This window comes from Oryx dammah, unplaced genomic scaffold, assembly GCF_014754425.2.
Source record: "Oryx dammah isolate SB20612 unplaced genomic scaffold, SCBI_Odam_1.1 HiC_scaffold_7, whole genome shotgun sequence".
In the NCBI taxonomy this organism is placed as follows: domain Eukaryota; kingdom Metazoa; phylum Chordata; class Mammalia; order Artiodactyla; family Bovidae; genus Oryx; species Oryx dammah.
In genome coordinates, this window is record NW_024070191.1 from 25,977,012 (window position 1) to 26,002,420 (window position 25,409).

A 25,409-nucleotide genomic window follows, 5' to 3' on the forward strand; every position below is an offset into this window, starting at 1 on the left:
TGATCTTTGAGTCAATAATTGACCAGTGGTTTCGTCTGTCTTGTTGTATTATTACTAATTATTTATTTAGATAGAAACATCTCCCAGAGACATGAGGAAGACTACGATTTTTTTCTTTCCTATTTTTCATGATGAAATCTAACCACATTTGGATGTAGATTTGTGTTTTGAGTCTGTGATCAGTCTTTTAATCCTGACTTTTAATTTTATGTCCTTTGTATTTTATTTGCCTTTTCAAGATGGCTTGAATTCCTTTCCTTTTTGGGATGAGGTTATGAGTAAATTATTTGATAAAGTATTTTCATTTACACCTGAGAGGTTATAATGATATTTTGAAAATCATATCTGTAGAATAGGTTGATCTCTTTTAAAGACAATATCATGAAAAAATTAGATCTTAAAAATTTTCATCATACAAACACACACAGACACACATACATATGCACAGAGTAATCATGTGAGGTGATGGAGGTATTAACCTTACTGAGGTTATCGATCATGTCACAATATATATGTATATCAAATCATGTTATATATGGTAAACTTATACAATGTTATAATTCAGTTATATCAATAAAGTTGGAAAAATTGAATAAGAAATAACATTTAAAAAATAAATATTGAAATTATTATTAGATTGCTCTTTTACTCAAATATAGCAAAACTGACTAGTTGTATTCACACAAAGCTTTTTCTTAATATTATATCCATTCCTATGTTTATTTTTCTCTCATATTTCTCATACTTCCCTTTATTTGTCCTTCCTTCCTTTCTTTTTTTTCTACTCTTGGTACATCTTAACATGTTTTTGTTTCAAATGGCACTTTAATATTTACCACTTATACACACACATAGTTTAACAAACTAAATCGTTCTCTGGTGCTTAAAATGAAACGCATAAGCCATCATTCCTTCCTGCTGCTTTTTCCTACTCTCAGCTTTTTTAGCTTATTCCTTTGGTGTTTGCCACTGTATCTTGCAATAATTTGCTTGTACTGCTACTACTTAGTTTACTTATTATTTGCCTGTTAGATTTAGGCATTATCTCTCAATTCCCCACTATGAAAGGTGAACACATAGCTCTTTGACATCCCTTTCTGCCCTTCTCATCGTGTCTCTTTTCCCAATATATTAATATCATAATTTTGATTAGATCAGTATACTCAAATATTATGTTTATGTATTCTTTATAAATGCTTTTTATATGTAAGACATGTAGTATATTTAGAGTTACTTGTACATTTTTTTGTATTCTAATTAATACCTTTCAAGAAATGTGTTTAGCTTTTTTTGACAATTATCACTAATTTTCCCCTAAAATTTCCCCTAGTCATGTAAATCTCACCTCTGTATATTCATTCCTGTTATACCACTTTTATCCTTTTAAATTTGCAGAGAGAAATTCATATTTCATTCTATCTCTTTAATGAGCAGCTTCCTTCTACCTTTGGGTAGAAGGTACCAGGGCTTCCCTGGTAGCTCAGATGGTAAAGAATCCTCCTGTAATGCAGGAGACCCGGGGTTCGACCCCTGGGCTGGGAAGCTCCTCTGGAGGAGGGAATGGTTACCTGCTCCAGGATCATTGCCTGAAGAATTCTATAGACAGAGAAGCCTGCTGGGCTACAGTCATGGGGTCACAAAGAATCGGACACAACTGAGCATGCCCCACACCTGACTTTCTACCTTAGAATACTGCTAGAAAAGTTAAGATGCAGTCTTAAAACTTTAGAATAACCCAAAGGCTCATTTAATATAATAAATATTTTAAGAGTCTCTTTTGTGTCCTATATTTATATGCATTCAGAAGAACCATGATATTTGCTCCTTTTTGTAGAGAGGGAACAAATCCTATCTGATGGTCACCAGTCCTAAATCTGTAAATTGGGCAGATAATCTCTTAAGCTGTAAGTGATTTGTCAAAATTGTATTAAATTCCCTGGTGGTTCAGACCGTAAAGAGTCTGCCTGCAATGCAGGAGACCCAGGTTTGATCCCTGGGTCAGGAAGACCCTCTGGAGAAGGAAATGGCAACCCACTCCAGTATTCTTGCCTAGAAAATCCCATGGATGGAGGAGCCTGGTGGGCTGCAGTCCATGGGGTTGTAAAGAGTCAGACACGACTGAGTGACTCACTTTCATTTTCTTTTTTTTTTTTCAGTTTTATTTATTTATTTATTTATTTTCTTTACAATGTTGTAGTGGTTTTTGCCATACATTGACATGACTCTGCCACAGGTGTACATGTGTTCCTCATCCTGAACTCCCCTCCCACCTCCCTCCCCATCCCATCCCATCCCTCTGGGTCATCCCAGTGCACCAGCCCCGAGCACCCTATATCATGCATCAAACCTGGTCTGGCGATTCGTTTCACATATGATAGTTCACACGTTTCAGTGCCATTATCCCACATCATCCCACCCTCGCCCTCTCCCGTAGAGTCCAAAAGACTGTTCTATACATCTTTGTCTCTTTTGCTGTCTCGCATACAGGGTTATTGTTACCATCTTTCTAAATTCACTTTCATATTAAATTCAGTAGCATGCCAGGGACTGTAATGAATGAACTAATTGTACTTACCAAAGGGAAACATGTAAGGTTTTAATTCTGCTAAATGTTTGTCAAACTATGTTGTTATTTATTCTCAGTGTGTCATAGCTACCGTAGCTTTTGGAATGGGCATTAATAAAGCTGACATTCGCCAAGTCATTCATTACGGTGCTCCTAAGGAAATGGAATCCTATTACCAGGAGATTGGTAGAGCTGGCCGAGATGGACTTCAAAGTTCTTGTCACGTTCTCTGGGCTCCAGCAGACATGAACCTAAATAGGTAAAAATATTCATTGCTTTCACCCTTACAGATTTCTTTCTTTCCATATAAACTTCAAAAGTATTTGAGGCAACATTCAAAATTTAAACTAATATGTGTAAGTGCATTTAAAACCAAAAGAAAACCCAAGACGTTCTTAAGATTTGTGGTGAGTTGCCACCCAGAGGAGATGAACTAATTTCATCTATACTTCTTTTAGTGTGAAGATTTAACTAAACCAGCACTACACTGGGAATGTAACGTAGATCTTGTGGAACACTTTCAAAATATCATTTGTTGATGATTTGTTTTTTCTCTCCAGTTCTCAGGTTTTGATATGTCTTCAGCCATAGTTCCTTTAGAATCCATTTATTTTGGTTGTTTTCTTCTTTTCATGGTGCCATGGTGCTTATTCCAAACGACTGCTGTCAATTCCGGTTTGGCACTAATACCATTTTTGTTTCATTTGTTCTGTGAGAGCATGTCCACTCTCCTTGCTCGTGTGAGTGATCATGTTGCTCTGGACTGACTGACTGCCATGGAAAAATATTGTGCTTTGTGTTTAGAGGCAGGAAAGCCTTACTACTTAAATACTAAATAGGCGTTTTGTTGGCACTTATGTCCTGTGAGATTGATGTCGAAAGAAAAACTTCATCTTGCAGAATTTTAGTGGTAGGATTTACCAATTTATCCCTTCACCCATAGGGAAAAAAAAGAAACATGTATGTGGTGGACTTATTAGCTCATTTTATTAAAATGGTGAGAGTGCATATCTAATACAGTTTTTATTTTTATTTATTACTCAGCAATTTTTTTTAACACTGTGTCCCAAGCATTATGCTCTGTGCTGCGTATCCAGTGGTAAATAAAAGCAGATATAAATAGTACCTGTTTTTTATAGAGTTTACCATATAATGGGAATGATAGATCTTAATCACAGAATCATACAACTGTGGGTACAGGGTTCATTTTACTGCTCTCTTTGTGTTTGAAAATTTCAATAACCAAAAGTTATTTTGGAAAGGATCATGCAAATACGTGTAATGGTATAGCTATTATGTGCTATGAAGGAAATTCGCCTTGAGTAGCCAGTGTAATATTGGGCGTGTGTTTACCCATTTATAAAGATCAGGTAAGGCTTCCTTGAGGAACTAATGAGTTAACTTGAGGTATGAGAGAAGAATAGGGATTAATTAGGTAAGAATATTTGCTATAAATTTTAAGCTTCTCCTTTTAGGAGTAGTCAGTAGCTTTTGTTTCTTATTGTTGTGCTTTTGACACTAGTGTCTTTGTAAAGCTTTTTATAAACTAATTTAAAATAATTGGGGTAGAACACAGCTTTGCATACCACTATTAAATTTGGGGTTGTTAAAAACATTTGGGATTATATCAAACATAAGTTGATTCCTACCAGTTCTGATTTTATTTGTGCATTGTGTTAAAGATGCTGAAGACTTAAGTTTTGTATTGTGGCTTGGCAGGTTCATCAGTGGATACAGTTTCTGTTTATCTGAGTCTCAACGATAATTTTAAATGGTTATCTCATTAAAATTTAACAGAGGTTAACAGTGAGTAGTAATCAAATAGTGTTGCCAGAAAACCCATACTTGAATCTTTTAATACAGACAGGTTGTTCTTTGTATCTGTACTAAAGGAAATAAAACTATAGGGTTAATCAGCATAAAAGAATATTTCAGCAAGGGTTGAGGCCCAAATCTGTGCTATCCTATGACAAACCTCTTCTATTAGAGAAAAGAGAGTTTTAGAATAAATGGAATAGCTGATTTTCAAATGAAAAGATCACTGTAATTCATGAAATGTTTAGAGTCTGTCTTATGCTAGAATCCTGTGACTAAGAGAAGAAGCTTGTCTGGTCATCAGTGTAAATATGCAACTAAAATTTTTTTTATTGTAGAAGCCATACCGTTGGCAAAGTCTCGATGTCTACAGTTGCTAGTCGTTATTTGAAACAGTCAAAACCCAGATAGTTACTGTAATCTTTGTTTAAAGGGAATAATTTGCAAATTAATCTCAGTTTAATAAGTCTTCCACTGGCTTCAACTGATTTCTAGTTAGGGTATTGCTTTCAGAATATTTATTCTTTTTCAACTTCTTTTTATTCTGTGGAATATTATACTTAAACTATTTTGATGGTCCCAGAAGAAGAACAAATATTCATTTGATTTGTTGTTAGAAACTTGTTATTTTATTTCCTTCAATTTGTTAGCAAAACTGATGTGTTAAATATTGGTCATTGGAACCAAAAATAAGGGATCTTGTTCTCAGAGTGTGGGCATTTGCTTCCTTTGCTCTTTCTGAGGAAAAGGAGGTGACTTAAACAAACAAATCATTGCAAAATAGGGACTGAATTTTTAGCCCAGCAGCTAGGAATGAGATTGGATGGCTGAACTAGGAACTAGAGTCAGTTGTTGGAAGAGACTTTTTAGAGAGATTACGTGGAAGGGCACGGTGGTTGGTGGTGTCAAAGGATAAGAATGTTTTTGAATCAGAGGTCATTTGTGTGTTCAGACTTTCCAGAACTCTCTTAACTGGATTCCCTCTTGGTATCATCCTTACGAATTGTACTTCTATCAGTACTTTTATCAGTCAGAAGGTTGTATAGTCAAAATATGAGTGAGTCAGTTCCCTTTTGATGAGAAGTATTATCACCTAGATTTTGTAGGTTGCGTTGTTTTCTTTTGAAGTATTTGTAACCTGTTCAACTCAGACTTCTATTTATTCTTGGAAAGATATACAAAGACTATTTGGGAGATTCTCATCATCTAATATGTGATAGTCATGGAATTTCTTCATAGAAGAGTAAAGTTAAGAGAGTCAGCATAAGGTATAGCAACAGTATTTTTTAAAAAAGTCTTTCGTGTTCTTTTAAAAGTTTATATCAATTCAGCATTATGGGGAAAGAAGTTTGAGGAAGGAACTTAATTTTGATAATTTTCTGATGTCTGGTCATTCAGTTCAGTTCAGTGGCTCAGTCTTGTCCAACTCTTTACGACCCCATGGACTGCAGCACGCCAGGCTTCCCTGTCCATCACCAACTCCTGGAGCCTACTCAAACGCATGTCCATCGAGTCTGTGATACCGTCCTACCATCTCATTTTCTGTCGTCCCCTTCTTCCATCTTCAGTCTTTCCCAGCATCAGGGTCTTTTCCAAAGAGTCACTTCTTTGCATCAGGTGGCCAAAGTATTGGAGTTTCAGCTTCAGCGTCAGTCCTTCCAGTGAGTATTCAGGACTGATTTCCTTTAGGATTGACTGTTTGGATCTCCTTGCTATCCATAGGACTCTCAAGAGTCTTCTCCAACACCACTGTTCAAAAGCATCAATTCTTTGGCCCTCAGCTTTCTTTATGGTCCAACTCTCACATCCATACATGACTACTGGAGAAACCATAGCTTTGACTAGACAGACCTTTGTTGGCAAAGTGATGAATGTCTCTGCTTTTTAATATCCTGTCTAGGTTGGTCATAGCTTTTCTTCCAAGGAGCAAATGTCTTTTAATTTCATGGCTGCAGTCACCATCTGTAGTGATTTTGGAGCCCCCCCAAAATAGTCTCTCACTGTTTCCACTGTTTCCCCATCTGTTTGCCATGAAGTGACGGGACCGGATGCCATGATCTTAGTTTTTTAAATGTTGAGTTTTAAGTCAAATTTTTCACTCTCCTCTTTCACTTTCATCAAGAGGCTTTTTTAGTTCTTTGCTTTCTGCCATAAGGGTGGTGTCATCTGCGTATAAGGTTATTGATATTTCTCCTGGCAATCTTGATTCCAGCTGTGCTTCATCCAGCCCAGCATTTCACATGATGTGCCCTGCATTTAAGTTAAATAAGCAGGGTGACAGTATACAGCCTTGATGTACTCCTTTCCCAATTTGAAACCAGTCTGTTGTTCCATGTGCAGTGATGTCCGGTAAAACCCCATAATACAAAGGGGAAGTTTTTAGAAGGCTGAGAAGTTTTCTGAAGAGCTGAAGTGGTGAAGGCTCATATTTGGATCATGAGTGTTTTCAGTATTCCTTATATAGATTAGATGCCTTAGTTTCTCATGTAAAATAACTTTAAGAATAATCTTTTACTGGAAAAATGTAAAAATTCATGAACAGTAGAATGATTGCCAAAAAAGGAAGTAGCATATAAGCTAAAATGAAAAACTTTAGAGTGTTAACCAGTTTTTAATAGGCATTGAAGCAGTTGATATTTGGACATAGGTGACATTCTTTTAAAGGCAATTTTCATAAAAATCAGAAAAATACCTAGCTTTTGTGGGGGCATTGACTGGAAAGGGATCCAATAACTTTCTGAGATGATAGAAATATTCTTTATCTTGTTAGTGGTGTGGATATTTTAGGTTACAAAAATTAAGCAGTAATAAAAAAATGAAATAAACTGCTAATACAATTTTAATATTACTGTGATATTTTTAATTGACAGGCGCCTCCTTGGTGAAATACGCAATGAAGAGTTTCGATTATACAAATTAAAGATGATGGCGAAGATGGAAAAATATCTTTATTCCAGCAAGTGTAGGCGACAGTAAGTAGTTTATTTTATATCGTTTAATAACAAGGATATATAGATGATACTTTTAAGAAAAATATTTTACAGAATAATTAGAAATACTTAGAAAATGTTTGCTGGTGTTATATATGTGCTGAATTTTTAAGGCAACTTTCTTTGTGCCTCAGTAAAGTGAAGCCAAATAATGAGATCCCAGCTGAGTCAGTTAATGTTGATTTCTCATTATTTTCAACAATGAATTTAACATATATGTTTTTGTGCTTTTATTTAATTTTAAATTTTCTCGTGGGTAGAATCATCTTGTCTCATTTTGAAGATAAACAACTACGAAAGGCCTCCGTAGGAATTATGGGAACTGAAAACTGCTGTGATAATTGCAAGTCCAGGTACCTTTTTCTTCTAGATGGACATTCTAAAAATCTTCCTTTGTTTCTTTCTTTTCCTTTTCAAATGATTTTAAATGGATTTCTTATTGAGGGATATGTATTACAGTTTTTTAAAAAAACTAAGTAATGAATTTATTTATTTAAAAAGAGGACAAAGCAAGCAGTATTACAACAGTTTACTTTTGTAAAGAGGTAAACCAATAAGATGGTATACCTAAATCTAAACATATCAATAGTTACATTAAATGTAAATGGTCTAAAAACTCCATTTAAAGAAATTGTTAGAATTGGTTTAAAAATATGACCCAACCATATGCAGTCCACAAAAAATTCATTACAGATATAATTATATAAGTTGATGAAAAATAAAAGGATATATACATTGTAAAGCAGTTAAACTCCAATTAAAAAATCAATAAGAATTGAAAAAAAAAGAGATAAAAAACTATGTACCATGAAAATATGAATCAAAAGAAAGCTGGAGTTATTTTTAATGTCAGATAATGAAGATTTTGGAGAAAAAATATTACCAGGGTTATAGAAAGATGTTACATGATGATAAAACAGTCAGTTTACGAATGTATCTGTCAGGGTTCTCCAGAGAAACACATCACATTTGTGTAAACACAGATACTCACACATATACACAGAGAATGAGAATAAATGAGAGAGAGAGGTTGATTTTAAGGAATTGGCTCATGCTGTTTGTAAGGATTAACAGGTCTGAAATCTAGATCTAATTGACTTTTATAGACCATTTGTCAATAGGAACTACACATCCTTTTCAGGTGCAAGTGTAATGTTCATGAAAACAGACTGTAGTTTGGGTCATAAAACCAGTATTAACACATTTGAAAGATTTGTGTTTATACAGAATATATTTTCTAACTAAAATAGAATGAAACTACAAATCAATAGAAAGATAAGAGGCAAGTCTCCAAATACTTGGAAATTAAGCAACACACTACTAAATAATCTATTAGTCAAAGAGAAAGTCACAAGTTAAGTTGGGAAATATTTTGAACTGAATGAAATGAAAATGCAAAATGTATGGGATAGAGCTAAAGTGATAATGAAATGGAAAATAAGAGTATTAAATACTTACAATAGAAGAAAGATTTCAAATTAGTAATTAAGCTTCTACCTTAAGAAACTAGCAAATCGGGGTAAAGTAAGCTTAAAGGAAACAAAAAAGGTGTGTCTGGGGGGGAAGAGTAAAGATAAGGGACTAAATCAGTGAGATAGAAAACAGGAAAACAATTGAGAAAAGTACTGAACTCAAAAGCTCATTCTTTGAAAAGGTCAATAAAATTGATAGAGACTCCTAAAAAAAAGAAAAGACAGATTACCAATATCTGGAATGAAAGAGGAATTTCACAGACATTAAAAGGGTAACGAGAAAACACTATGAATAATTCAGTGCACATACATTCAGTAATTTAGATGAAATGGACCAGTTCCTTGAAAATTCTTATTGGCACCTTTAACAAGAAAACCCCTACAAATATGTAAAGCACCCAACTGACATAATAACTGGAAAAAAATCAACAAATTTACCATCAAAGTAGGAGTTTAGTTTAGATCAGTTCAGTCACTCAGTCATGTGCGACTCTTTGCAACCCCATGAACTGCAGCATGCCAGGATTCCCTGTCCATCACTAACTCCCGGAGCTTGCTCAGAATCATGTCCATTGAGTTGGTGATGCCATCCAACCATCTCATCCTCTGTTGTCCCCTTCTCCTCCTGCCTTCAATCTTTCCCAGCATCAGGGTGTTTTCCAGTGAGTTAGTTCTTTGCAACAGCTGGCTACAATATTGGAACTTCAACTTCAGCATCAGGCCTTCCAGTGAATATTCAGGACTGATTTCCTTTAGGATTTGATCTCCTTACAGTCCAAGGGACTCTCAAGAGTCTTTTCCAGCACCACAGTTCAAAACCATCAATTCTTCAGTGCTTAGCTTTCCTTATGGTCAAACTCTCACATCCATATATAACTACTGGAAGAATCATAGCTTTGACTAGATGAACATTTATTGGCAAAGTAATGTCTCTGCTTTTTGATATGCTGTCTAGGTTGGTCATAACTTTTCTTCCAAGGAGCAAGTGTCTTTTAATTTCATGGCTACAGTCACCATCGGCAGTGATTTTGGAGCCCCCCCCCAAAATAAAGTCTCTCACTGTTTCCACTGTTTCCCCATCTGTTTGCCATGAAGTGATGGGACCAGATGCCATGATCTTAGTTTCTTGAATGTTGAGTTTTAAGCCAGCTTTTTCTTTTCTTTTTTTTTAAGCCAGCTTTTTTTACTCTCCTCTTTATTTTAATCAAGTGGTTCTTGAGTTCTTCTTCACTTTCTGCCATAAGAGTGGTGTCATCTGCATATCTGAGGTTATCGATATTTTTGCCAGCAATCTTGATTCCAGCTGTGCTTCATCCAGCCCAGCATTTTGCATGATGTACTCTGCATATAAGTTAAATAAACAGGATGACAATATACAGCCTTGATGTACTCCTTTTCCAATTTGGAACCAGTCTGTGATCCATGTCTGGTTCTAACTGTTGCTTCTTGACCAGCATACAGATTTCTCAGGAGGCAAGTCAGGTGATCTGGTATTCCCATCTCTTTAAGAATTTTCCAGTTTGTTGTGATCCACACAGTCAAAGGCTTTTGCATAGTCAATGAATCAGAAGTAGATGTTTTGGTGGAATTCTCTTGTTTTTTTCTGCAGTCCAACGGATGATGGCAATTTGATCTATGGTTCCTCTGCATTTTCTAAATCCAGCTTGAATATCTGGACATTCTCAGTTCATGTACTCTTGAAGCCTAGTTTGGAGAATTTTGAGCATTACTTTGCTAGCGTGTGAGATGAGTGCAATTGTGTAGTAGTTTGAGCATTCTCTGGCATTTCCTTTCTTTGGGATTGGAATGAAAACTCACCTTTTCCCATCCTGTGACCACTGTTGAGTTTTCCAAATTTGCTGGCCTATTGAGTGCAGCACTTTCACAGCATCATCTTTTAGGATTTGAAATAGCTCAGGGGGAATTCCATCACTTCCCCTAACTTTGTTCGTAGTGATGTTTCCTAAGGCCCGCTTATGCTATTCTTTGGAACTCTGCATTCAGATGTATATATATTTCCTTTTCTCCTATGCTTTTCACTTCTCTTCTTTTCTCAGCTATTTGTAAAGCCTCCTCAGATAACCATTTTGCCTTTTGCATTTCTTTTTCTTGAGGATGTTCTTGATCACTCCCTCCTATACAGCATCACAAACCTCTGTCCATAGTTCTTCAGGCACTCTGTCAGCTCTAATCCCTTGAATCTATTTGCCACGTCCACTGTATAATTGTAAAGGATTTGATGTAAGTTATACTTGAATGCTTTTCCCTACTAGTTAAAGTCTGAATTTTACATTAAGGAGCTCATGATCGGAGCCATGGTCAGCTCCCAGTGTTGTTTTTGCTGACTGTATATAGCTTCTCCGTCTTCGACTGTGAAGAATATAATCAATCTGATTTCAGCATCGACTATCTGGTGATGTCCATGTGTAGAGTCTTCTCTTGTGTTGTTGGAAGAGGGTGTTTGCTATGACCAGTGCGTCCTCTTGGCAAAATTCTATTAGCCTTTGCCCTGTTTCATTCTGTACTCCAAGGCCAAACTTGCCTGTTACTCCAGATATCTCTTGACTTCCTACTTTTGCATTCCAGTCCCTTGTGATGAAAAGGACATCTTTTTTTGGTATTAGTTTTAGAAGGTCTTATAGTGGAGGTGATGGAATTCCAGTTGAGCTATTTCAAATCCTGAAAAGATGATGCTGTGAAAGTGCTGCATTCAATATGCCAACAAATTTGGAAAACTCAGCAGTGGCCACAGGACTGGAAAGGGTCAGTTTTCAATCCAGTCCCAAAGAAAGGCAATGCCAAAGAATGCTCAAACTACCGCACAATTGCACTCATCTCACATGCTAGTAAAGTAATGCTCAAAATTCTCCAAGCCAGGCTTCAGCAATACGTGAACCGTGAACTTCAAGATGTTCAAGCTGGTTTTAGAAAAGGCAGAGGAACCAGAGATCAAATTGTCAACATCTACTGGATCATCGAAAAAGCAAGAGAGTTCCAGAAAAACATCTACTTCTGCTTTATTGACTATGCCAAAGCCTTTCACTGTGTGGATCACAATAAACTGTGGGAAATTCTGAAAGAGATGGGAATACCAGACCACCTGACCTGCCTCTTGAGAAATCTGTATGCAGGTCAGGAAGCAACAGTTAGAACTAGACATGGAACAACAGACTGGTTCCAAATAGGAAAAGGAGTACATCAAGGGTGTATATTGTCACCCTGCTTATTTAACTTATATCAGAGTACATCATGAGAAACACTGGGCTGGAAGAAGCACAAGCTGGAATCAAGATTGCTGGGAGAAATCTCAATAACCTCAGATATGCAGGTGATACCACCCTTATGGCAGAAAGTGAAGAGGAACTAAAAAGCCTCTTGATGAAAGTGAAAGAGGAGAGTGAAAAAGTTGGCTTAAAGCTCAACATTTAGAAAACGAAAATCATGGCATCCGATCCCATCACTTCATGGCAAATAGATGGGGAAACACTGGAAACAGTGTCAGACTTTATTTTTGGGTCTCCAGAATCACTGCAGATGGTGATTGCAGTCATGAAATTAAAAGACGCTTACTCCTTGGAAGAAAAGTTATGACCAACCTAGATAGCATATTCAAAACCAGAGACATTACTTTGCTGACTAAGGTCCATCTAGTCAAGGCTATGGTTTTTCCAGTAGTCATGTATGGATGTGAGAGTTGGACTGTGAAGAAGGCTAAGCGCCAAAGAATTGATGCTTTTGAACTGTGGTGTTGGAGAAGACTCTTGAGAGTCCCTTGGACTGCAAGGAGATCCAACCAGTCCATTCTGAAGGAGATCAGCCCTGGGTGTTCTTTGGAAGGAATGATGCTGAAGCTGAAACTCCAGTACTTGACCACCTCATGTGAAGAGTTGACTCATTGGAAAAGACTGTGATGCTGGGAGGGATTGGGGGCAGGAGGAGAAGGGGATGACAGAGGATGAGATGGCTGGATGGCATCACTGACTCGATGGACGTGAATCTGAGTGAACTCCGGGAGTTGGTGATGGACAGGGCGTCCTGGTGTGCTGCGATTCATGGGGTCGCAAAGAGTCAGACACGACTGAGCGACTGAACTGAACTGAACTGATAGGTCTTCATAGAACCATTCAACTTCACCTCTTCAGCATTTGTGGTTGGCGTATATACTTGGATTACATAGAAAACTAACCAGATTTATCACATGGATCACAGCCTTCTCTAACTGAATACAACTATGAGCCATGCTGTGTAGGGCCATCTAAGACGGATGGGTCATGGTGGAGAGTTCTGACAAAATGTGGTCCACTGGAGAAGGGAATGGCAAACCACTTTCGTATTCTTGCCTTGAGAGCCCCATGAGCAGTATGAAAAGACCAAAAGATAATGACACTGAAAGATGAACTCCCCAGGTCAATAGAGCCCAATATGCTACTGGAAAAGAGTGGAGAAACAGCTCCAGAAAGACTGAAGAGGCTGAGCCAAAGCAAAAACAACCCTCAGTTGTGGCTGTGACTGGTGATGGAAGTAAAGTCCAATGCTGTAAAGAACATTGTTGCATAGGAACCTGGAATGTTAGGTCCATGAGTCAAGGTAAATTGGAAGTGGTCAAGTAGAAGATGGCAAGAGTGAACTTTGACATTTTAGGAATCAGTGAACTAAAATGGACCGGAATGGGCGAATTTAATTCAGATGACCTTTACCTCTACTACTGTGGGCAAGAATCCCTTAGAAGAAATGGAGTAGCCCTCATAGTCAATGAAAGAGTTCAAAATGCAGTACTTTGCAATCTCAAAAATGACAGAATGATCTCTGTTCTTCTCCAAAGCAAACCATTCAATATCATGATAATCCAAGTCTATGCCCCAAAGTAGGAGAGGTTGATGTAATTTTTAGTTTTTGGTAGGCTAAGAAATAAAAAAGTAGGAAGCAGTAGGTAATATGGTCAATACAGTAAGTTTGATTTATCAATTTGTGGTATATAGAGAAGCTTGTATTAAGCAGTTAGAGTAATGTGTCTCAGACATTTTTGATAATACTTGTATAGCACATGAGGCTACTTGAGTCTAGATTGTGTTCAGAACCCTACAGTCTGAAGGGATTAGCCTTCAGCACAGCTATAATCCATTTGCAACATCATTGCTGGGGAGCACTGAATTAGAGACTACTTCTCAAACATAGGTACCATAGTTCCAAGCAGTGGTTGGCAAGCTGTGGCCCCTGGACCAAGTGCACTTGCAGCTGGTTTTCGTAAATAAAGTTTTCTTGGAACAGACGTGTACTTTTGTTTATGTGTTATCTGTGACTGTTTTGCAAAGTTGAGCTAAGTAGTTGTGACACAGAGCTCATATGGTTCACAGAGCCTAAGCTATTGACTATCTGACCATTTATAGGAAAAGTTTTCTGACCTCTGTGTTAGACTGTTTCAAATTTTTAGTGTCTTGATATCAAACACACTACATTTTCTGGCCAGAATGCCACTGAATTAGAAGTAAACAGACGGCAAGCAGAAAAATTCTCATTCATTTGGAAATTTAAAATACTGTTTTACAGTAACTCATCAATCTAGGGAAAACTCAAACTGGAAATTAAAACATTTTTAAAGCTTAGTGATCATTATAGTAATATACACTACAACTTGTATGCTGCAGCATAGGTGATATTTTATGGAAATTTGATAACTTTAAATACTCAGAGCAGAAAAGAAAATTAATGAGCTAAGTATCTTGCTAAAATAGTTATTGTAGAGAATAAACCTAAGCATAGCCTTTTTCCCTCAAATACATCTAGAATACTGACTATATTCTTATTGTTATTTCAAAGATACTTATTATAAAGAAAGCAACTGAATTAGATAGTTGAGCCGTGTTAGATTTTCTCTTAAGTTCTTTTGTTCTCAATGGGCTCTAAAGAGTTTTCATTTGTATTAATGATAATTTCAAATCTGCTTGAAGGATGGCTTAGGAATTTAACTTCTAAATGGTCTTAAATGAACAGTTTATCATCTTTGGTCATATTTTACAGTGGCTAGATTTTAAACTAATGATTGATTGCACAGGAGATTTGTTTGTTCAGTTCAAAACTTTTTGGGGGAGTGAGGGCAATAACCCTTTTTCTTCCACCGAAACCTAACGCAAAAATCCAGCATTTATACAATCGATCAAGTGAAGCGCTTCAAGCGATAACCCTACATTTCTGCCTGCTTGAACCTTTTTCTCTTCTATTTTTGGGCTGAAGTACCTCCTGTGAAACTTGGGTTCTGGGGCGCTAGGGTTTGAAAAACATCAACATGACATAGCTGTGATGCTGTATTACAGCTTATATTTCATGTTCTACATACTTCACATGCTCTTTGCTGTGTTGAATTTCATTTGTAGTTTCTGAAGCAGTTGGCACATTTGAAATATTTTTTACTGGAATTTTTTTTTTTTTTAACAATTTACTTATTTAGTTATTATACTAACTCTTAATTTCTAAAGGTACATGGCTTGACTAAACTTTCTTAACATATTGTTTTTATTTAGATTGGATCACTGCTTTTCCCTTGAAGACTCGGATGATATGTTACAGAACTTTGGTCCGCAAGCATTCCAGCTCTTATCTGCTGTGACCATCTTAGGAGAACGGTTTGGCACTGGGATTCCAATTTTGTTTCTCCGAGGATCTGTAAGTCTTCTTTTACTCCCATTATACTTTTCTTCAGAGGTTTGCTGTTTTGTGATTATAGCTTTGGCTTTAGTTATAAGAAACTCAGGGTCATATTAAGTTCCAGGTCAGCACTGCATTAATTACTTTTGACAAAACCTGGGTGTATCATTAAGAATGCTTCCAGGCTGTCTGTCTTAGTTTATTACATTGCAGTCAGATGAATCCCTAGGCTGGTCTTTTTTGGGATAATTAAGAAAAGTTAACTTTCATTGTGTCAAGGGACAAGTAGAACAAATTTGTGTTTTTTGGTGCCCTGAAAAGTAGTAAAATTTTTGAGCATAACTTAAAATTTTAGTGATCTTTTGTAAATGTCTCAGTTCAGTTATAATATTTGGTTATATGTTTTTTTCTTTCCTTCTTTTTTTTTATCAGAAGCATTTAAAATTCCTAGAAAGTTTTCTGTTTCTTAACTAATGAAAAAAATAGTTAATTCAGCTACTTGTTTTTTGTTTTGAGTGATTAGTGTGCAAGCATTATGCTAACAGCTGCAGGTACAAATATGAGTAGGTCATGACCCTTACAGCCAAGGAGCTTTTTCTGGAGTCCTTTTGTTTATGTGATTTTATTCCTGATTTACAAGTCTGTAAAGTTAAGTTTTATATATTGATATTGGTTGAAAAAAGAAATAAGTGGGAGATAGAATCCTTTGCAACTGTATATAATTATTAAAAATATACTAAAAGTAGAGATTAAAATTCTCACTTTGTATGTAGAATTCTGAAAATAATTTAGGTCAGCATTTATTTGTTAAATTCTTAAATACCTCATGTAAATATTTACTTTCTGAGTTTTTGTTCTGTTTGGAAAGAGAATTTTGAAGGTAGTCAGTTGTAAAATATTTTTAATGAAAGATTGAAAGCATGTTACCTTCAGGTACTGATATTTTTAGATTCTGAATGGAGTTTAAAATTTGATTTGATTTGATTTGAAATCTCATGGTAGAAGTGTTGCCTGAGGAGCTTGGACTAGCAACTATGAGTGCTGCAGTATTTTTTTATATAAAAGAATTCAAGTTGCAAGGAACAGATTAAATATAATTGAGATCTATGAAAATTTTTTGTCTCTGTCATCCTCAAATCCTGTGTATCCCAGCTGAATGTATAATTTATAAAAATTAGTCTTGTTTTAATTTGGTATAACCCAGCAGTATCCAGTATCAACAGATAAGTGGAAGTGGGCTCCTAGACAAACTTGAACTGGTCACAAGAGGGATCAAATTTCACCTATTATTTAAAAACCAAGTCAGACCACTTATACTGACAGTCTCTTCTGGGAGTCTACAAATTAAGAAGTTTATTCTTTGTGAAATTTTATATTACCCTTGCTAGATAAAGGTGTAAAACTTTTTCAAAAGTATCACTTAACGAAAACTTGTACACATTAACTACAGTGAAAATAAGGCAAGTTTTTTTTCTCTCTTATTTCAGAGATCTTGGCATCTACTGGGATATTATTTTAAAAATTATAATTTTATCTCCTTTGAGAATTTAGTGAATTGTCCACCTTAACTAATTTAGGAAAAATTAATATCTTTATAGATAATTTTTATCTGTGTGATAATTAAACACCTTAAATTTGAAACTCATTGAGTTTATTTAAAGAGATATTTGTACATGTAAAACAAGTATTTCAGCTATACATGATTTTTCTCTGTTACATAAGATGTTTACAAATAGTATAAATGATTTTTTTGGCTATCCAGGGGTTTGTGAATAGTTTGAAATTTTTAAAATTAATTTATTTATTCTAATTGGAGGCTAATTACTTTACAATACTGTAGTGGTTTTTGCCATACATTGACATGAATCAGCCATGGTTGTACATGTGTCCCCCATCCTGAACCCCCCTCCTACCTCCCTCCCCATCCCATCCTTTAGGGTTGTCCCAGTGCACTGGGAAATTTTGTTTTTAAAGCATAAGTTTTGTTGGAAAATAAATAGTAGAAACGTTGCCTAAGGAAATTTGTTTTAGGGGTCTAGCTCACCACATAAAGAGATTTCCAAAAATCTTTAAACACCTTTGTGAATAGTATTAAGATATGCAGTTATCTTAATTTTACAGATTAGAAAACAGATATAGTGATTAATTTGCATAATTAGGAGATTAAGTGAAACCTCTTTCCTATTAAAGTACTGAACCATATCATGGCTCCAGAATTAGAGAACACTTGATAAAAGATGGTTTGACTGTATGCAGCCATTGGAAAACTATTGGTAGTTTTAATCACCCTTTATAATTTTCAAGCTTTCTAGCAGGAGAGGGTTATCCATTTAATTTTCTGGACAAGTTATTTTATCTGATTGATATATATGCCTAGAGATAATTATCTTTATATTTTGGCTTGATTGTTCACATAGAATAGCAGTTCCAGAAATGACTTTTTTAAGCCCTGAAATGGTAGCTGTGAACTTTGACTTGAAGGGACTGGAAAAGAAGCAAAAGGAAAAAATTAGTTAATATAGACAGAGACTATGAACTTTGTACTTTGAGAACACAGGAAATTAAAATCTCAGGAGTGAAGAGTTTATAATTTTTTTTTTCTGCTAGTTATTAAACATCTTTGGGGTGTGTGTGTGTGTGTGTGTGTGTTTGTGTGTGGCTGTGCCTCAGGGGCATGAGAGATCTTAGTTCCTCAACCAGGGATTGAACCTGTGCCCCAGGCAATGCAAGTATGGAGTCCTAGCCACTGGACTCTCATGGAAGAACCTAAACATCTATTTTTGTGTGAGGCACTGTACTCTGTTTTGTGGGGAATTCAAAGTGAAATTAGATGAAACTTATCATCCAGTATGGAAGATATTACTTGAGAAGAAATAAGTATATTGCAGCATAGAAAGAGATGAGGAGCAAAGGAATAGGTTAAAGTATTATTCAGATTCTGAAGAGAAAGTGGTTGTTCATAGCTGCAAAGCTAGAGTAGTTTTTCCATTTTGTAGACGCTAAGAGTAGATTGGTGTGCTCGGAGACGGATCAGGGGAAGAAGGCATGGAGGGGAATGTGGCATTCCCAGCAAGAAGAACCTCCACAGCAAGCAACTGTGGTTTTTTTTAAAGACGTTAATTCAGAGAAGTGGCAAGTTTGTTTTCTGTATCCTGATAGCATGTGTGTGTGTTCAGTTACTCAGTCATGTCTGACTCTTCATGACCCCATGGACTGTGGCCCACCAGGCTCCTCTGTCTGTGGGATTTCTCAGGCAAGAATACGGGAGTGGTTTGACGTTTTCTCCTCCAGGGGATCTTGCCAACCCAGGGGCTGAAAACTGTGTCTTCTGAGTCTCCTTTCATTGGCAGGTGGATCCTTTACTACTGAGCCACTTGGGAAGCCTGATAGTGGTTTAAAGATTGGGGATATGATTCTCTTTATTCTAACACACATCCATCTGTTCGTAGGTTTCCACATTCCTTGATGCATCATTTGGTACCCTGATTTTTCCAACCTGCTTTTTAAAGGGAAAGAATGGGTTGATAATTTCCATTTTTGAGATGTTGCCCCATAGATGTAAAGACTCTTATTAGAGAAAAATGATTAACTCTACCACCTTTTACACAATGGCTGATACAAAATCCCAGAAGTTAAATGAGCTGCCTCAGGTCTGCTTTGTATCAGAAGCAGGATGAATGACAGCTTTCCTAACTGCTGTTCTAGGGCTGTTTCTGTTTTATTATGCTGTTCACATGCAGTCTTAAATTTGTATTTTTAAGTTGAATAAGTTAGAGGTACTGGAAGAAAGGTTTATGATTGGTTAGAATGTGTGTGTAACATTGTGTGCTCTGTAAAAATCAGTGCCCAAGTCCCCATGTCCTCTATAGCAACTTTCTCATCCTTAGCAGTTTCCTTTGTCTGTGGGTTAACCTGGAAAATTAAGTTAACTGGAACACATACGTAATAAATGGAAGATGCCTCGCACAGAGGAAAAAATTGTTAGACATTTGTTGCTGAAAAGTATTCTGACTTTTCAAAAATGTTACTTGGGTAAGTTTGGATTTCTAGTTGAAAAAGGAATATGGTTCCTTTAAGACAAAATGCTCCGTGTGGAAGAGCAGGAATATTTTCTGTGTGGGGATTGTCATGGAAACAAGGCAGTGTAAATTTATTCCCACCATACACAGTATTCACAGTGATTATTGCTCATGAGGGGAAAAGACAGTTACGCCTACTGATTAGAAGAGCCTCTTCTTACTTCCTACTAGTGAATGTGTTCATTCACTTCACGTGTTCTGCTTATGAAAGGGAAGACTAGAGGAATGATTTTTAGAGTCCAGATTGCTAATAAGTACTAGTCAGGCAACTTAATACCTTTGGTGTTATTAGTTTGCAAGCAATAGAATCTCTTATTATAAAAGTAAGCCCCCAGCAAGTGTAGAATGCCATTACAAGTGTTCCAGGAAAACTGACTAGATACTGAGTCAGGGCTTTTACTTTTACGTTAAGGAATGCAGGTTAAGTTAAAGGATCAGCTGTTAGCTCATAAAAAGAAAGTTAGTATTATGGAGCCAGGGTCTGTCCTGTCCTGGTTACTGACTTAATCTTCACAACATCCCCAAGAGATTGGAATTATTATTATATAGCAGCCAAGGAAATAGAAACACAGATAAGTAACCAACTTGCCCCCTATCAAAAAGCTAGTAAGTACCTATGCACTGGGAAATGCTTGTGATTTTTATATGAAATTTCCTGCCATTTTCTTTTAAAGCAGAAAAGGAACACTATTTGAAGTGTATGTTTTGTGAGTTAGGTATTCAGAGCAAGCAGGATGGGTATAAAAATTCGTGGGTTTTTAAAGCTGAAACTTTGGGTATTAAAGCCAAAGAATCAGTAGATGGTTTTGTGTTTTACTTCTCCTGTTTAATTAAATAAACACTTTAAGTTTTATTCCCAATTTCAGAATTCCCAGCGTCTTGAAGATAGATACCGCAGTCACAGTGTCTTTGGTACGGGCAAGGACCACACAGAGAATTGGTGGAAGGCTCTTGCCCGTCAGCTCATCATTGAGGGATTCTTGGCAGAAGTTCCTGGGCATAGCAAATATGTAAAGATTTGCACCCTTACAGAAAAGGTAAACCATACAGAAGTCTGCCTGTTTGATTTCATATTCTCACTGTGCATTAAAAAGAGTCTTCTTGTGTTCAATAGGGTAGAAACTGGTTTGCTAAAGCCAAAACAGAATCTCCTCAGAGGCTTTTCCTTCAAGCCAGTGAACAATTGTGTCCAAGGACATTTCTACCAAGGTTCATTTTTCACGTTTTCTTTTAAACTTTCAGGTTTTTATGATTCATTTTATGCCAATTTGCAGACACCACATGGGGTAAAATGAATAAAGAGAATCATTTTTGCATGCCTCTTTTAGTCAGTTTGGAGGTGGCAGTCAGTAGGGAGAATAAATCATAGAACACTCAGATGTTCTTAGTGTATAGGAAGTAGTTGACTATAGTATTTAGAAAGCTGCTTTCCTATTGATTACAGAAGTATATAGCAAAGGGAACTATATTTGATATCTTGTAATAAACTGTAATGGTAAAGAATCAGGAAAGAAAAAGAATGTAGACATATACATACATACATATATATATATATATGTATGCATAACAGAATCACTTTACTTTACACCTGAAACTAACAGAGTCTGGTAAATCAACTATAATTAAAAATAAATAAAATAAAGAAACAGCATTGAGATCAGTACGAAAGAATCCATATCCCTTATTGCCTTCTTCTATATAGAAGATGGGAAAGGAATACATGTGTTTTTGCCTACTTACTTTTATACATTATTTATACATTTTTATAATTTTTATACATTATTGATCATACTTTTATACATTATATACTTTTATACATTATTGATCATTTTTCAGTTTTTTTTCTTTTTTTAAAGAAGTGAGATATAATTGACATGTAACACTGTAAGTTTGAGGTGTACAAGTATTGGTTTGATACATTTACATATTATACTATGATTATGGCAATAGTACATAACTCATTACTTGAATATAAATTTTCTGTGTAGAGAGCAAGTAAGATTTAGTCTCTTAGTGACTCTGAAGTTTATAATACAGTATTGCTGACTAATCACAATGTAATACATTAGATTATCAGTTTTACTTTTAAAACTTAAAAAATTTAAAAAGCTTAAGCTCTCCTGGGGTGGCGGGGAATTGATTTAAAGAAATCATCAGTCCTAAAAGAGTAATATAATCTCATCTGCCTCTCTAAGAGTAGAGGTGTGATGATTCATGTATTAAATAATTACATTTTAACATTTGAGAAAATTTTATTACTTTTCAGTTCTAAAGCTGTATCTTCAGGCACTGAGGAACATGTCTCTGATCAAGTACCAGTTGAATTAACTTCAGAGAAGGTTTGTTTTTGTTAAAGAGACGGTCCTTATTTATTTCATTCTTCATTGATGCAATTTCTATTTTAATTTTTATTTCCATTTTATTTCCACTCAAAGAGGAAAACGCCATATATAGCAAGACATAAAATTTGGAGAGAGAAATTATATGAACAGAATAAAATATGCAATATATGATTTCTGGGATTAATAGAACAGTTAGAAGTATTTGAGCAAGTAACTTTCTTTTTCTTTTATGCCTACTTCATAACTCATTTGGTTTGGAGTCTTTTTTTTCTTAATGATTATGATACTTTTAGTTGATGGAAAAACAAGCTTGATTCCTGAATGTTCTCATTAAAGTTACACACACACACATTTTCTTGCTTTGTTTTGGATCTTAGGTAACTATTACAGATTAAATACTTATCCACAGGCAGACTTCCACTAATTAGAATACTAGGGTGATGGGGTGATGGACAAATGAATTAAATTTTCTGGTGAATTTTTCCTGCTTTCTTAAAGTATGCAGAATGTAATTAGATCATTTTTATGACTTTGGCTCTTTCTATGTCTCTAAGAATTCTTTAGATCACATATTCTCTAGATTTGGAAGGAATGGGATATTACACTGTATTTCCAACTGCCTTTAGAACATTAGAAATTGATAATTCATGAGCTTATTTTCAGCTGATTTCTTTGATGAGGTGTTTAGTCAGAGGAAAAATTATCATTGTAATATTTTGTATTTTATTTTCTGCATATTTAAAAGATTTTTGAAACTTTTTTTTTTAATGGATCTTTATATGTTTAAAAGCAGTTTAACTTGGATCAGATGTATTCTTACAAAGCACATGATAAAATTTCTGCTGGGAGAAACAGTCCTAAAAACAGGTACAGAATTCACATTTTTATTCTCTATAATCACTGTGTTAGCACTTTTTCTTTTCGAGAGAGAAAGCTCTATCAGATGTTGGGTTATTTCATTGGCAGAAGGAAGTTTAAACATAAGCTTCCAGTAATACAATTATTAAGGCAGACTTATAAAATTATAGTTTTAATATTAAGAGCTAACACTTCTGGGTATTATTGTTTGCCAGGCTTGTGCTAAATGCTAGACTTTATAGACATAATATCTCATTTAATGCCTACAACAACCTATGAGTTAGCTACTATTATTTGTCCCTATTTTACAGTTGAAGAGACTTAAGGGTTAAGTTAACTAACTTGTCAGGAGCATAAATTAATAACAGGTGACTTTCAAATCTATATTTGTTAACCTTTAGCATCTATACACTATTTAATTATAATTTGTATGAAATATATGTATTCCCACTTCATTTTCAAGAAAGAGATCTTATGGCAACATACAATGGTGGATATTAAGGTGATACATCTGTTGTGCTTTCAAGCTTAATATTTGTCTTTCTGACTTAATAAAAGTATGGAGAATGTACCGAATTATAGGAGGTCTGAAAATAGAGAATTTAAAAACTTGTGAGGACATACACACCGGTTAAGTGGACTGCATTTGCATACATATTAAGTGAAAGAAAATGGTTTGTTCGCTAAATGGTGTGCTCACTTCAATAATATTGCTTTGGAGCATATAGAAACATTTACTATATATAATACCAGTCTTCCACACCAAATGATTTCTTTTTGATTGGATATATGTCATATGTGATTACTGTGTTTCATGTAAGCAAAAGGCTTAAGGAATGTGCAGAACAATAAACCCATTCAATATGCTAAAGCATCTTTACTTAAACATTCCCTGTGACTTCTTCTTGGTGCCACAGACTACCTTAGGCACTGGGATTGAGTGGAGATTAATAGAGACATAGTCGCTGGCCCTCTCAGAGTTTGTATTCTAGTGGGATATACAGATGAGGGAACAGAAAATTACTCTCCAGAGCTGTGGCACTTTGGAAACACACTTTGGAAGTCACACTTGAGGCTTAAGTAGAAGTTAGGTGAAATGAGGAAATGCTCTCTAAGCAGTGGAATGGCTCACACATTAAAACCTGAAAGCAGAAGAGGATGACGTGATTGAGGAGCTCAGCAGTTTGCTAGCAGTTCCCTGGGAGAGGGAAGCAAGGGAGTGGTGACATTTAAGACTGGAGAATTGAACAGGGTCTCGAGTATCTGGTGGGCTTCCCAGGTGGCACAGTGGTGAAAATATCTGCCTGCCTATCAGGAGACGTGGGCTCGATCCCTGGGTCGGGAAGATCCCCTGGAGAAGGAAATGGCAACCTCTTCCAGTATTTTTGCCTGGAAAAGCCCTGGTAGGCTACAGTCAATGGGGTTGAATAGATTTGGACACAACTGAGCGACTAAACTGGAGAAGGCAATGGCACCCCACTCCAGTGTTCTTGCCTGGAGAATCCCAGGGACGGGGGAGCCTGGTGGGCTGCCGTCTATGGGGTCTCACAGAGTCGGGCATGACTGAAGCGACTTAGCAGCAGCTTAGCAGCAGAGCGACCAACAACAACAACAATAACAACAAGAATATCCAGTTCCTTTCAAGCACTGCATTTGATCATAAAGGCAGTTGGAGCCAAGGAAGGGTTTTAAGCAGGACAGTGACATAATCAAATTTATGACTGAGAACAGATGTTGACAAACATTTTCTATGAAGGATCAGATAAGAAGTATTTTAGGCTTTGAGGGCCTGGTGGGCTTCCCTGGGAGCTCAGCTGGTAAAGAATCTGCCTGCAATGCAAGAGACCCTGGTTTGATTCCTGAGTCGGGAAGAGCCCCTGGAAAAGGGATAGACTACCCACTCCAGTATTCTTGGGCTTCCCTGGTGGCTCAGCTGGTAAAGAATCTCCCTGCAATGTGGGAGACCTGGGTTCGATCCCTGCGTTGGGAAGATCCTCTGGAGAAGGGAAAGACTACCTACTCCAGTATCCTGGCCTGGAGAATTCCATGGACTGTATAGTGCGTGGGTTCGCAAAGAGTCAGACACGATTGAGTGACTTTTTCACTTGGTCTCCATCTCAACTACACAGCTTTGCCATTACAGCCTCAAAGCAGCCATGGATGATATGAAAATGAATGAGCAGGGTTCTTTTCCAATAAAACTTTATTTAGGGACACTGAAATTTGAATTTCATTTAATTTTCACATGTCACAAAATGTTCTTCTTTTGATTTTTTTTTTTAACCTTTAAAAAAATGTACAGAAGCCATTCTTAGCTACAAACTTGGCCAGAACAGACAGATTTGGCCCGAGCACCCTAGCGTGTCGACCTGTGGTTGATGACTCTGGCTGTGGATGGTATGGATTGCAGGAGGAGCAGCATTGTAGAGACAAGTAGAAAGGCTGTTGGTGTGCTGTTTGCAGGAGGTGATGGTAGATTAGTTGAGGGAAGTGGCAGTAGGCGTGAAGAGAAGAGATTTGTGAGATATTTAGGAGATGGAATTGTTAGGACTCGGCGACTGAAAAGATACGGGTTGATAAAAATGGAGGACTTGACTGTGACGCTTGGCTTTCTGTCTTTGAGAGTAGGTTAAGTGCTGCCATTT

General features: G+C 36.3%; 1 protein-coding gene across 3 annotated transcripts in view; it reads left to right on the top strand.

The window, feature by feature from the left end:
- WRN (WRN RecQ like helicase) overlaps nucleotides 1-25,409 on the top strand; it is a 114,391-nt gene that overhangs the window by 70,135 nt on the left and 18,847 nt on the right. For 2 of the 3 annotated variants that reach the window (XM_040242905.1, XM_040242907.1), the window contains 8 exons: nucleotides 2,644-2,825; nucleotides 7,252-7,353; nucleotides 7,632-7,724; nucleotides 15,362-15,503; nucleotides 20,431-20,601; nucleotides 20,679-20,773; nucleotides 21,831-21,903; nucleotides 22,697-22,773. In XM_040242905.1, the coding sequence (XP_040098839.1) occupies nucleotides 2,644-2,825; nucleotides 7,252-7,353; nucleotides 7,632-7,724; nucleotides 15,362-15,503; nucleotides 20,431-20,601; nucleotides 20,679-20,773; nucleotides 21,831-21,903; nucleotides 22,697-22,773 (935 nt within the window). The remainder of the gene's footprint in view (nucleotides 1-2,643; nucleotides 2,826-7,251; nucleotides 7,354-7,631; nucleotides 7,725-15,361; nucleotides 15,504-20,430; nucleotides 20,602-20,678; nucleotides 20,774-21,830; nucleotides 21,904-22,696; nucleotides 22,774-25,409) is intronic. The other variant, XM_040242906.1, reaches the window with a different exon arrangement.